The sequence below is a fragment of the Ailuropoda melanoleuca genome, chromosome 4 (assembly GCF_002007445.2).
Source record: "Ailuropoda melanoleuca isolate Jingjing chromosome 4, ASM200744v2, whole genome shotgun sequence".
Lineage (NCBI taxonomy): Eukaryota > Metazoa > Chordata > Mammalia > Carnivora > Ursidae > Ailuropoda > Ailuropoda melanoleuca.
This window is the reverse complement of record NC_048221.1, coordinates 16487342-16499816: the sequence shown is the minus strand read 5'-3', so window position 1 is coordinate 16499816 and position 12475 is coordinate 16487342. Positions and strand designations below refer to the sequence as shown.

Below are 12475 nucleotides of genomic sequence, written 5' to 3'. Positions count from 1 at the left end.
TGAGCCGAAGGCAGACGCTTAACCGCTGTGCCACCCAGGCGCCCCAATAAATAAAAAAATCTTAAAAAAAAAAAAGTACATCTCAGGTTCAGTGAAATAAGATATAATTACATATGAGAAAATGTGCATCTTAGAATCAAATTGCATATATCAGGTTGCAAGGCCCCTTGTGTCTGTTTATTTTTTTTAATTTATTTTTATTTTATTTTTAAAGATTTTATTTATTTATTCGGCAGAGATAGAGACAGCCAGCGAGAGAGGTAACACAAGCAGGGGGAGTGGGAGAGGAAGATGCAGGCTCCTAGCGGAGGAGCCTGATGTGGGGCTCGATCCCATAACGCCGGGATCACGCCCTGAGCCGAAGGCAGATGCTTAACCGCTGTGCCACCCAGGCGCCCCCCCTTGTGTCTGTTTAGACCTGTCCCAGTGCTTTTGTTTCCAGAGTATGAGCTATATGAGACTGATTATAAGTAAAAACTTCACTAAAAATCTGTTTGTTTTGTTTTCTAGCTAATTGCAAAGTCTGCTTTGTGGCACTCATCCAGTCCTTCAGTCACTACAATATCGTGGGACAGAAGTTGGTAAATATCGTAGACCTCCGAGGTGCGGTCCCGAGTATGTGGGTCACGCAGGTGTGAGTGGGGCCAACGCTAGGCTCCCCTGTGTGGGTTGTAGAGAACTTAGCAAGAGAATGACTGAGGAAATCATGGGGGGGGTGAACCCCTTATCTAAAGGGCTAAGGCAGCATCTCTACCTGTCTTATTAATTTAGAGTTTATAGAACCACATCTGTTGTTAATTAATCAAATGCGGCTCTTCTGACTCTGGACCAGTTAAGATTTTCTCCTTCTTAGTGTGGTCTTTAATCTTAGTCCTGCTGAGTTGGCAATCACAGCTTGGTCTACCACCAAGTTGAGTGCCTCCTGCTGTCTCCCTAAGTTTAGGGCTTAGAAGCCAAATGTGGGGAAAGGTGGTTTTGTCACCTGCTCATTACCTCATCTTGGCCTGCACTTCATCTTGTCAGATGCGGGCAGGCAAGAATAAGATGGCCAAGAGGCTGGTGAACCTTCTGGCCTAGCCTAGGCCATCACTCATGACCTGTGACCAGAGGGGCTAACTGTTTTGGGGTTTTTTTGTTTTTGTTTTTTTTGGTCTTGTTTTGTTTTGTGTTTAATAGGCCAGCCTTAGGGAGGGAAAGAAGCAGGCCACCGATTACCAGTGATCATTGAAATGCCAGTCTTCCTACTGGGCCACGTCACTGCCCGATGTCACTCTGATGGGGAGAAACAAACGAGAGGATGAGAAGAGAGTAGACTCTTTCCCATCCTCTGCAGAGAAGGAGGAAGTTCCTGTGTTAGAGATCAGAGCGTGAGCTCAGGGAGAGCAGTCACGTTAAGAACACGTTACGTTTCACGTCTGTGAGGCATGTCTCTGTGACCCTAGCATCTGTGTTTCTGGATGAAAAGTGTGTGTATGCTCATGTCCAGATTGGCTACGTGTTCTGTTACCTTTGACTCAGCATCCACACAGCAGCACAGGAGGGATGGGGTGCACGGCACTGGGCACGCGGAGGACTCGAGTGTGAGCCTGCACACTCGGTGTGTTCTGAGCCGCCAGGAGAGGACCGGTAATGAGCAAGAGCAAAGGTGGTGAACAGGAGTCTTTCTGTCCACCAGGGGTGACTGTGGAGCTAGTGGTCCTGCACGGGGGGGACACTGGGGTACGATTGAGCAACGGAGACTTGGTCTAGGGGCACGAGGAGTCTCAGGAGTTCCATGTGGCCTGTGTCTGCACAGATAGAGCAGCGGGTTGCATATTTAGATTGTATCCATCTCTGGGTGTTTGTCGAAATGCAGATTCTTGGGCCCTGCCCGCAAAGCTCCTGATTCTGGAGGTCTGGAGTGGCCCTCAAGGAGGTGACTCCAGAGCTGCTTAAATCGGGTAGGTCACGAAGAGCCATATTAAAAAGGTCTGGGCTCGGGGCACCTGGCTGGCTCAGTCCAGAGAGCATGCGACTCTTGATCTCGGGGTCGTGAGTTTGAGCCCCACGTTGGGGGTACAGATTATTTTAAAAAATAAACAAATAAACTTAAAAAAAAAAAAAATCTAGGGGCGCCTGGGTGGCACAGCGGTTAAGCGTCTGCCTTCGGCTCAGGGCGTGATCCTGGCGTTCTGGGATCGAGCCCCACATCAGGCTCCTCCGCTGGGAGCCTGCTTCTTCTTCTCCCACTCCCCCTGCTTGTGTTCCCTCTCTCGCTGGCTGTTCTCTATCTCTGTCAAATAAATAAATAAAATCTTAAAAAAAAAAAAATCTGGTCCAGAGCAGGGGTTGACCCATTTGTTTATGAATCATGTGTGGCTGCCGTCACTCTACAGAGTTGAGTCGCTACAGCATAGACGGCGTGGCCTGAAAGCCTGTCTTGCCCTTCACAGAGAAGCTTTGCCCACCTCCGAACTAGTGCACCAGGAGTGAATGGTGCCCTAGCTCCCGTGGGAAGAGGGAAGAGAAGGAGAACCTGCTGGTGACGAGATCTTCCTGCATCATAGCAGCCTGGCAGTTATGACCTATGAGCTCTGTTACTGGAAGCCAAGGAGCAGCCCTGAGGTCCCATGCCATTGAGGCGTACCCGAGGGGTTTGTGAAACTCAAAGCCCACATCTGGCCCTTTCTTCTGCAGCCAGCATTTTTCCGACCTGGTCATCTTCCCACCATTTTGTTGTCATTATTATCATTTCTAAACATGCTTAACTTTGTAAATACATAACATTTAAAAAGTTCATGATAAAAAAAAAGTTTATGATACACTTTTTTTTTAAAGATTTTATTTATTTATTTGACACAGAGAGAGACAGCCAGCGAGAGTGGGAACACAAGCGGGGGGAGTGGGAGAGGAAGAAGCAGGCTTCTAGCGGAGCAGGGAGCCCGATACGGGGCTCGATCCCAGGACTCTGGATCACACCCTGAGCCGAAGGCACACACTCAACAACTGAGCCACACAGGTGCCCCTATGATACACTTTCTGATACTATTCCAAATTAAAACCCAAGTATCGAGCTGTCATGAAAATGAACATGTGAGCAAAATGTCAGTTTTTTACCAAATGACAAATACCAAGGCGCAGCTCGGCACAGTGGGTTGGGAGCAGCCAGTGGGAAGAAGGCATGGGCCCCATCTGGAGGTGGACAGGTGCACATTTGCAGGGCTTAGAGTGTGCCCTGTGCCTTTTTGTGAGCTGGAGTCTGGCTTCTGGGGTGGCTTCCCCTGCAAGGCACCGTGATTCACTCTCCCCTGTGTTTAGGGTGTCAGCCTGACTGCGGCCCGGGAATCCGGGCAGCTTGTGTTCCTCGAGGGACTTAAGTCTTCGGTGGATGTCTTCTTCCGAGCTCAGGCAGCGCCACACCCCCTGCAGTTCCTCAGGTCAGTCAGCCTGCAGCCCCGCCCAGAAGTACCCACGGGGTGGGGGGGCCCAGACCAGCTTGCCCTGTGATTCCTTCTCCCTGGCATGTGGCATGTGGGGGACAGAGCTGGCTTTAGGTGCAGACGCTTCCCTGGTGCTGCGGCTTCATCAGAAAGCCCTTGGCTCTTATCACGGGCGGGAGGGTGTGTGGCTGAGCCAAAAGCTGCAGAAAGCATTATCTGCTGGGACTATGGCAGAACACTATGTTTTTTCCAACCCTGGCTCAGAGCCCTAGCACACACCTTTCTTCTGTTTTTGGCTCGATACAGGGCTCAGCGAAGTATGGCCTGTGGGCCAGCTACCTGTACTTGTAAATAAAGTTTTAGCTGCTTCATTTGTTCGCATACTGTCCCTGGCTCTTTTGCAGTCCAACAGCAGAGTTGAGTAGTTGAGACGGAGACCACAAGCCTAAAATATTACTGTTGCCCTTTAAGAAAAAGTCCATTTACCCTGCATTTGCTATTCTGAGCTTGGCTTTCCTGTTTCTTGTCCTTTATGAGTGTCAGCCACAAACATAGCTCTGTGCAGACTCCCCACCTGGCTGCTGTTCTTCCGCTGCCACAAAGGAGTCCAAACAGGATCCCTCCCCGCCACCCCCTCTCTCAGACCCAGCCTTACACAGGGCCCGGAAGGCAGCGTGGAGTCGGAAGGCCCCATGCCCTGACCCTGCGTGTGTGATCTCGCACGCAGCCTTTACCGCCTCTGAACCGGGGTGTCTTCATCTGAATGACGGGCCTGGTTACACCCCCTCCCCCGGGTGTGGGAAGTTGTTGTCCTTGCTGTTAGTGGGGCTTGGACCTGGAGCGTGGGCAGGTGCCGAGGCCCTGTGCTCTGCTGTGTTTTGAGCCTCTGTTGCTGGCAGGTGACCGCCAAGGCGGCGTAGGGAGCTGGGCCAACTTGTTCAGAAACAGGTGGAATTGGTTAGGTGCGCAAACAGCCCTTAGACCTTGGTCCCTCACCGCTAGGTCACCTGAACTGCTGTTTAGCTTTTTATCCCCATGATGATCTCCAGGAAGGCTTCTCCTGCCCACTCCAGACTGATCTTCCGATGCCTTAAGCTCTTAGGTGGAGGGGCTGTGTGGTGTCTCTTGAGGGTCCAGGAGGCTGTTTGTTTTGTGTCCCCTAGTTTCTAGCACAGTGCTCTACCTCCCAGGCCTCAAGGAGTGTTGGAAGCACAGCTTGCTCATGTACACGTTTTCTTTCCAACCCGATCAGGAACCCCTTAGGCCAAGGCTTGTGATCCGGTTCTTTGCCTCCTCCCCAGCCCTTTCCCGTGGCGCTGCTCGGTCCCAGATAAACATTTATAGAGAGAGTCACCTCTCTAGTGACCCTTGCTTGATGTTCCAGGGAAGCCGATGCTGGGAACCTGCAGCCTCTGTACGAGTTTGTGCGAGAGGCTCTGAAGCCCGTGGGTGATGGACAGGCCGCATGGAGGTGCCCGGTGCTGCTGGTGGACGACCTCAGCGTGCTGCTGAGCCTGGGCCTGGGGGCGGTGGCTGTGTTGGACTTCGTCCACTACTGCAGAGTTGCCGTGTGCTGGGAGCGAAAGGTACTGATGGGCCTGCTCTCCGCGCTCCTGCCTGTGACCTCCGTGGGCCGACGGGTCGACACCTCCCTTGCTTGCAGTGGTCTTTCTTGTGTATTTGCCTGGGGGTTTGGCTTTACTGCTTGCCACTGCTTGCCACTGCTAAAAAAGAAAGGCCTCAAAATGAAAAGGTTGACCGGTACTGTCTTGGCTGTGGCCGGTCGTGTGAGACTGCAGTAGTCCCAGCTCTGGCACACATTGCCTCATGTCCTGGGACAAGGTATTAACGCTCTGCGGGGGCTTTGAAGATCAGCTGAGACATAAATCGCTGTAAAAAATTGTGAGATGCAAGGCAAATATAGGATGTAACCGTTTCTGTCAAATGATGAGGCAGAAATGGGGATTTTGCCAAAACAGTTAAACAATGGGAGTAGACCCACCTATAAAATAGGGATGGCTCTGGTGCGTGCCTCACAGGATCCCAGCGGCGAGAGTTTAGTGACCCGAAGCTTGTAGCACGCCCACACAGCGTCTGGCCCACGGTGGCCGCCCCACAGCATGTGGTCAGGCCGGGGTGCTGGGCAGCGGTTGGGGTGAGCTCCTGGGGCTGCGTGTACCCAGCAGGGCACGTTGAGCACCTCCTGTGTGCCAGGGCCTGCCTGGCAGCTGGGTTCGGGGGAGCTCCGAGGGCCGCGGGGCTGCAGTTCCAGGGCAACACGGAGAGCAGGGGGGGAAGATGGAACAGAGGGGGTGCAGAGGGCGCGATCGGTGACACCGAAGCAGGCATACTGCCCACAGCGTCGCTTGCTCTGTGGCCTACTGCCACCCTCGTTTTGTACAAATACCTCTTTTAGTTGAAAAAGTAAAACTTGGGAATAGTTGAAGAAAGAATAAATAGCACAGAGTACTTGAGCAAACAACCAGTAATATCTCTTTCCCGGTGTGGGTATTGTTCCAGAGAGTCTGCGCAGTTGTGAACATGTTTTACGTGTGTGTGTCTGCATGTTTCTTCACGTCGCTGGTCACCTGCCGTGCCCTTTCACAGCACACTTGTATCTCGGTGTCCATTGCCAGGAACAGAACACTCGGGTCTGCCTCATTCTTTTTTTTTTTTTTTTTAAATATTTTATTTATTTATCTGACAGAGACAGCCAGCGAGAGAGGGAACACAAGCAGGGGGAGTGGAGAGGAAGAAGCAGGCTCATAGCGGAGGAGCCTGATGTGGGGCTCGATCCCAGAACACTGGGATCACGCCCTGAGCCGAAGGCAGATGCTTAACGACTGCGCCACCCAGGCGCCCCCTGCGTCATTCTTTTTAACAACTGGGCAGCATACCTCTGAAAGGACTTACTGTTCAGGGTCTCCCCTTCAGCGCGTTGACCTCCCCCTCCAGTTCCTGTTGGCTAAGTCCTGCTTGCCCTTCTGACTCTGCTCATGGTGTCCATCTCCTGACCCTCTCCACTGGGCCTGACAGGATGCCTCTTCCCTGTGCCCCCCGCGTCCCCCTTCTCCTGGCCTGTGTCCTGTGTTGTCTGCAGGGCCCACACTGCTCCCCTCTTATCTCCATTGCGGGGTCTGGCACGTGCTGAGCACTCAGGAAGAGCAGGAGCCTGGCAGAAAGGCGGCCCTTTTTTGCTAACGTGGAGGCTGAGCTGAGCTCGGTTTACGAGGGACTGAGCTGGCAGGATAGGTTCGATGTGCCGGTGAGGCTGGAATTCGGGTCTTGGAGCGCAGGCAAGGGTCCTTCCGAGCAGCAGCGTGGAGGCTGAGTGGGGTGAAGACGTGCAGGGGATTGGAGGCACTGAGAGCCCGGTGCTCCCTGATGGCGCTGCCTGGGGGAGCAGGCTCTCATCTGGACTCTCTATTGCAGGGAAACATTGTGGCCCTGGTACACGACAGTGGAGACGCTGAGGACGAGGAGAATGACATCCTCTTGAACGGCCTTAGTCACCAGAGCCACCTGATCCTGCGGGCCGAGGGCCTGGCTACGGGCTTTTGCAGGGACGTGCATGGACAGGTGCGCAGGGGCTCATGGGGCACCAGCTGCTGCCTCTGCACCTGAGCCGGGACCGGATGTGGGATAGAGTCGGGCCCTAGGGGTTGTCTGGTTGGGGGTGTAACTTCGGGTGCAAGAGAAACCTCAGGAGTTGTGTGAATGCAAGACAGAGTCCGTTCCGGGGGGGCTAGCCTCACACACAGTGCATGTTTTCCACGGCGGTGCCTTTGTGACCGAAGCGGAACTTCCTAAAAAGGAGACCGCCACCAGGAGCAGAACGCAGGGGCCCTGCTGTCAGACAGGGACCACAGCAGGCTTTGTCTACTCAGGTCAATGCTGCTCTTTTTAAAGTACAATCCAGGGGGGACCATACCCATGGCTGGGGTCGCTGCTGCCCCCACTGCTGTCTCTGACCAGAATGTTTGAGAACTCGGCGGAAACTGAGAGTCCTGCCTTGGGAGGGAGGTCAGGTTCTACCCCCTCCCAACGGGCTGCCATGGTTCTCTGCCTTCTGGAACTTCTCTTTTGGAATAACCCCCAAAGCCCCCACCACGGCTTCTGGGTTAACTGACCTTGACCACTCTTGACCCCTTAGCATGGAGGAGAGTTTTGGCCCAGAATCAGAAGAGAAAACGAATGGGCAAGCCCAAAGATGCTGTGTTGGTGGAGCCTGTGTGCACAGCGTGGGGGGAGGGTTCAGAGAGGGTTCTCTGAGGCCAGTCCCCCAGAGCATTCTAGCATGCCTAGCATTGAGACATCATGAGAATAAATGTCTAGCGTTCCCGAGCCTGTACTGATTGGAATGTACTGACTCTCATGAGTTGATCTTCAAAAGCAGTGTGGCTAACAAAACCACGCATAGAAGAAAGACCAAATTACATCAGTGGTTTTTCCCTGGATGGCTGTTTCTCTTTTTTCTTTCCCTTAAACATTTCCTGTAACGAGCAGATATCACGCCTTTAATGAAGGGGAAACCTCTAGTTTTAGTTCGCTGGTAGTACGCTTTCTTTCCAAAGTGGGTCGCGTGGCTTCATGGCACGTGACTGGCACTTCTTTGAGGCCCCGGTCGCGGGTCATGGAGGAGGCAGGCACTGGGGGCTGCTTCTCTGTCATTCTTCTCCTTGTCCCTGTAGCTGAGGGTCCTCTGGCGGACACCATCGCAGCCCGCGGCCCAGCGGGACCGGAGCCTCACTTACCAGTACAAGATACAGGACAAGAGCGTGTCCTTTTTTGCTAAAGGAATGTCCCCGGCTGTTCTGTGACCTGATTGAGGAGCCCATGTCATGACCTTGGACTGTCTTCAGATGTGAACGATAAAGCGACGGGTCGGAATGGGCCTGTACGCGTTTGAAGTGGCATTTCAGCCTGGGCCGGCAGCCCCACCGCGGTGCGGGAGGGGAATGGGGCTGTGACGGCACGCCCTAGATCCCCGGGGCCCCGTTCAGAAGACACAGAAGGAACAGCCACCTGGCCTCTGCGGAGAGAGACGCTGCATGTTGAAACCAGGGAAAGTGGTCCCGGGAGCCTTTCATTAAACACGCTTTAGCCTCAACTGCCCATTTTTGGTCGTTGTGCCTTTCAGAGCCAGAGTGGGTATGAACGTGCCAGCTAGGAGACAGTCCCGGGTGGCAGGCACCCGAGGGATGCCGTGGATAATCATAGCTGGCGTGAGGAGAGTCCCCGTGTCGTGGCTTCCTCGTGATGGACTGTCTCATTTAATTTTCACCTGCGTCCTGCAAAGGTATCTGCCCTTCAGTCCGGTAAGAAAACTGGCTTAAAGAGGTTCGGCAGCGCGCTCACGGCTGGAGAGCCGGCTGTCGGCCGCGGAGCCTGACTCTCAAGTCCGCACTTGCTGACCGAGCCTCCCAGAGGCCAGGGGCAGGCTCCCCACTCAGTTCACAGCTTCACTTCCTCCCAGTTCTGGGGTCCCTGGCACGTGAGGCTTGCTGGCTTGGTGAGAGGGGTAAGGAGTGTTCTTGCTGCCAGGCGGGATGGGGCCTTGGCAGGTTGCTGCCTCACCTAGGGAGACGGAAGAGGTGAGCTCTTGCCCCGGCATCCTGTAGATGCCACACCCAGCCCGTGAGTCAAGATCACCTCAGAGTAGACGCCAAGGGCATTCCTTTAAACGGGGTCCATTTTTGCTGTATGCAAATTATACCGCAATGAATTTGATTTTTTTTTTTAAAGATTTTATTTATTTATTCGACAGAGATAGAGACAGCCAGCGAGAGAGGGAACACAGGCAGGGGGAGTGGGAGAGGAAGAAGCAGGCTTATAGCAGAAGAGCCTGATGTGGGGCTTGATCCCATAACGCCGGGATCACGCCCTGAGCCGAAGGCAGACGCTTAACCGCTATGCCACCCAGGCGCCCCAATGAATTTGGTTTAAAAGTAAATAAAATTGAACAATAACACTGCTCACCTGGGCCTGAGGAAATTTCATATCCCTTGTTTAATTTTAACTTTTCACATTTTTTAGTTTTTGTTAAAGGGAACAATTCATCACTCCTCCCCTCATGTCATACTGTCGTGTTGGTTATCCCACTCATAACCAGTAACAGTAGCTGCTTTTTTCCCCAAAATATCTCAGACCTGATGGAATAGTTGAAAATTATGTGTACAACTTGAGAAAGTGGTTATTGAAGAATCTATTGATTGTTTGATGCATACTCTTCAGTATCCAGCTTCATCGGAGCTACGTTTCCGAATGGGCCCAGCACCACAAACATTTTGTACATGATGTGAATGTGGCTATTGTTTCTTCACTTAATTTATAAGTGAGTGCACTAAATTTTTTAAATAAGATTTTATTTATTTATTTGAGTGAGAGAGAGGGAGCACAAGCAGGGGGGAGGGGCAAAGGGAGAGGGAGAAGCAGACTCCCTGCTGAGCAGGGAGCCCAACTCAGGGCTTGATTCCGGGACCCATAGGTGCCCTACGAATTTTATATACTATACCTTTGGAGGTGGGGGCAAATACTTGCTTCCTTAGAACATTCATTCAGTCACTCAACAAATATTGAGCACCTTCTATGTGGCCGGCTGCTGTAGGCACTGAGGGTACGACCACAACAAAGCAGGTCCCTGCCTGCAACAACCTGAGAAGTAATCTGTGTAGAGTTAGACTGTGTTAACTGCTATAAGTAAAACAGGGAAGGGGCACCTGGCTGGCTCAGTCTGTAGAGCACGTGACTCTTGATCTCAGGGTTGTGAGTTCGAGCCCCACATTGGGTGTAGAGATTACTAAAAAAAAGTAAAATAAACCTTAAAAAATAAAACGGGAAGGGGCCTATGAAAGTGAGGGAGGATGAAATTTTAGTCTTCTCTCTCAAGTGGAATTTCTGAATGAAAGCATGGTTTGGGGCACCTGGCTGGCTCACTTGGACAGTGTGTGACTCTTGGCTTTGGGTCCTGAATTCAAGCCACATGGTGGGCGTGGAGCCTCCTTAACTAAAAAAAACAAAACAAAACATGGGCTGGCCCTCCGGTGGTATCAGATTGTTCTCCAGAATGACCGAGCCGGTTAACACCGATCTGTAAACTTTTCTCCACCAGCTTTGGATTTAATTTCTCTTTTACTAACTTAATAGTTGCTGAGAGTTGTGTGAAGAAGGACGTTTCTTTTATGACTAGGATACGAGTTTCTCTCCGTATTTTCCCATGTGTGGAGAACGTATTCCTCACCCTTAATCACTTCTCAATTGGAATCCGGGGTCAACCTTGTTTTATCCATTCTTTGTAATATTTTGGAAGGGATTTTATCATTTGTTCATGTATATATTTTTCTACTTTTAAAAAACGTTTTATCTTCAGGAAGATTTGTTTTCCATTCCGATATGCATTCGTTCAAGAAATATTTGTGGACCACCTGTTTTATATAAGGGACCGTTAAAATAAAGACAGTCCTAAAGGCACCTGCCGTGCTCTGATGGAGGCGAGGGAACAGGCCCTTAAGTAACGCGACACAGGGGAGAAGATGATGAGGGCCATGAAGGCAACTCAAGTAATGGACCGTGGTGGGCTGATGGCCACAGAAAAGAGTGATTATTTCCCCCATCAGTTTTTTTTTTTTTTAAGATTTTATTTATTTATTTGACAGAGAGAGAGACAGCCAGTGAGAGAGGGAACACAGGCAGGGGGAGTGGGAGAGGAAGAAGCAGGCTCCCAGTGGAGGAACCTGATGTGGGGCTCGATCCCAGGACTCTGGGATCACGCCGTGAGCCAAAGGCAGACGCTTAACTGAGCCACCCAGGCGCCCCTCCCCCATCAGTTTTTTGTTTTTGGTTTGTTGAGGGAGCAGAGAATTGGGGAAGAAGTTATAGAGGCAGTACTATTTGAACAAGACCTTGGAATTGTTCCTATTTTGTCTCTGACGGCATCTTAGTTCTTCAGGATTCAGAGGTATTTTCCTTCCTGAATGGAATGAAGGTGCTGTCCTTTGTTGTTGTTTTTTCTAGTTTAAAATAATTTTTAAAATATGCTTCAAATTAACTTATTTAGAATGTGTTACAGTATTGTAATTTGTGTCCGTGCTGATAACTAAATAGCCCAACAGTATTTATTGAAAAATTGTGATCCTTTCTCGTTATGTAGTTTGGGTTTATTTATATGTAAAGTTCTTAAAATTGAGGTTTTCTGAAATTTGTTTTTAGTAGGTATTGAAAGGTTAGTATGTGTCCGCTCTCAAGAGCCTTTATTAAAAGGATATCACGCCCACTTATTTATCCAGATGAATTTCACCAGCACGTTATCAAGCTCTGTAAAGTACCCTTCAAGGATTTTTTGCTCGTTTTTTTTTTTTTTTAAGATTTTATTTATTTATTTGACAGACAGCCAGCCAGCGAGAGAGGGAACACAAGCAGGGGGAGTGGGCGAGGAAGAAGCAGGCCCCCAGCTGGAGGAGCCTGGTGTGGGGCTCGATCCCAGAACACCGGGATCACGCCCTGAGCCAAAGGCAGACGCTTAACGACTGAGCCACCCAGGCCCCCTGCTCTTGTTTTTAAAATTATAGTTGTGTAACTTTATTAAAAAAAAAAAACTAGCGAAGAAATTAATACCCTCTCGTTAAATGTTTTTTATTATTGGAAAAGAAATGATCTGGTTTTGTGGAATTTTTTAGGTTTGTTTTTGTTTTTTAAAGTAGGCTCCACACTGGCGTGGAGCCCAACGTGGGGCTTGAACCCATGACCCTGAGATCAAGACCTGAGCTGCAATTAAGAGCTGGATGCCTAACCAGCTGAGCCACCCAAGTGCCCCTAATTTTGTGGATTTTTCTCTGGTGTCTTTGACATAGGGATGTAGTTGACTTTTTAAAATGTATAACTTATTCTACAGTTTTTCTAAACTATTCTAATAATTTTCTAATTGAGATTCCTGAATTTTTAGATATTTTTTCTTGTTTTCCTTTTTTCAGATGTTAACATCTGCAAATAATGCCAACCTTGCTAATTTTTCCTTTAAATAGGGAAAATTTTTATAGAAGTATAGTTAACTTGCATTT

General features: G+C 50.3%; 1 protein-coding gene across 1 annotated transcript in view; it reads left to right on the top strand.

Moving 5' to 3' along the window:
- The window catches only part of ELP6 (elongator acetyltransferase complex subunit 6), an 11564-nt gene extending 3035 nt beyond the window's left edge, over window positions 1-8529 (top strand). The window contains exons 3-7 of the mRNA XM_002912772.4: window positions 511-581; window positions 3298-3416; window positions 4804-5005; window positions 6852-6998; window positions 8111-8529. Coding sequence (XP_002912818.1) covers window positions 511-581; window positions 3298-3416; window positions 4804-5005; window positions 6852-6998; window positions 8111-8239 — 668 coding nt within the window. The 3' untranslated portion in view covers window positions 8240-8529. The remainder of the gene's footprint in view (window positions 1-510; window positions 582-3297; window positions 3417-4803; window positions 5006-6851; window positions 6999-8110) is intronic.
- Window positions 8530-12475: the final 3946 nt, after the last annotated feature.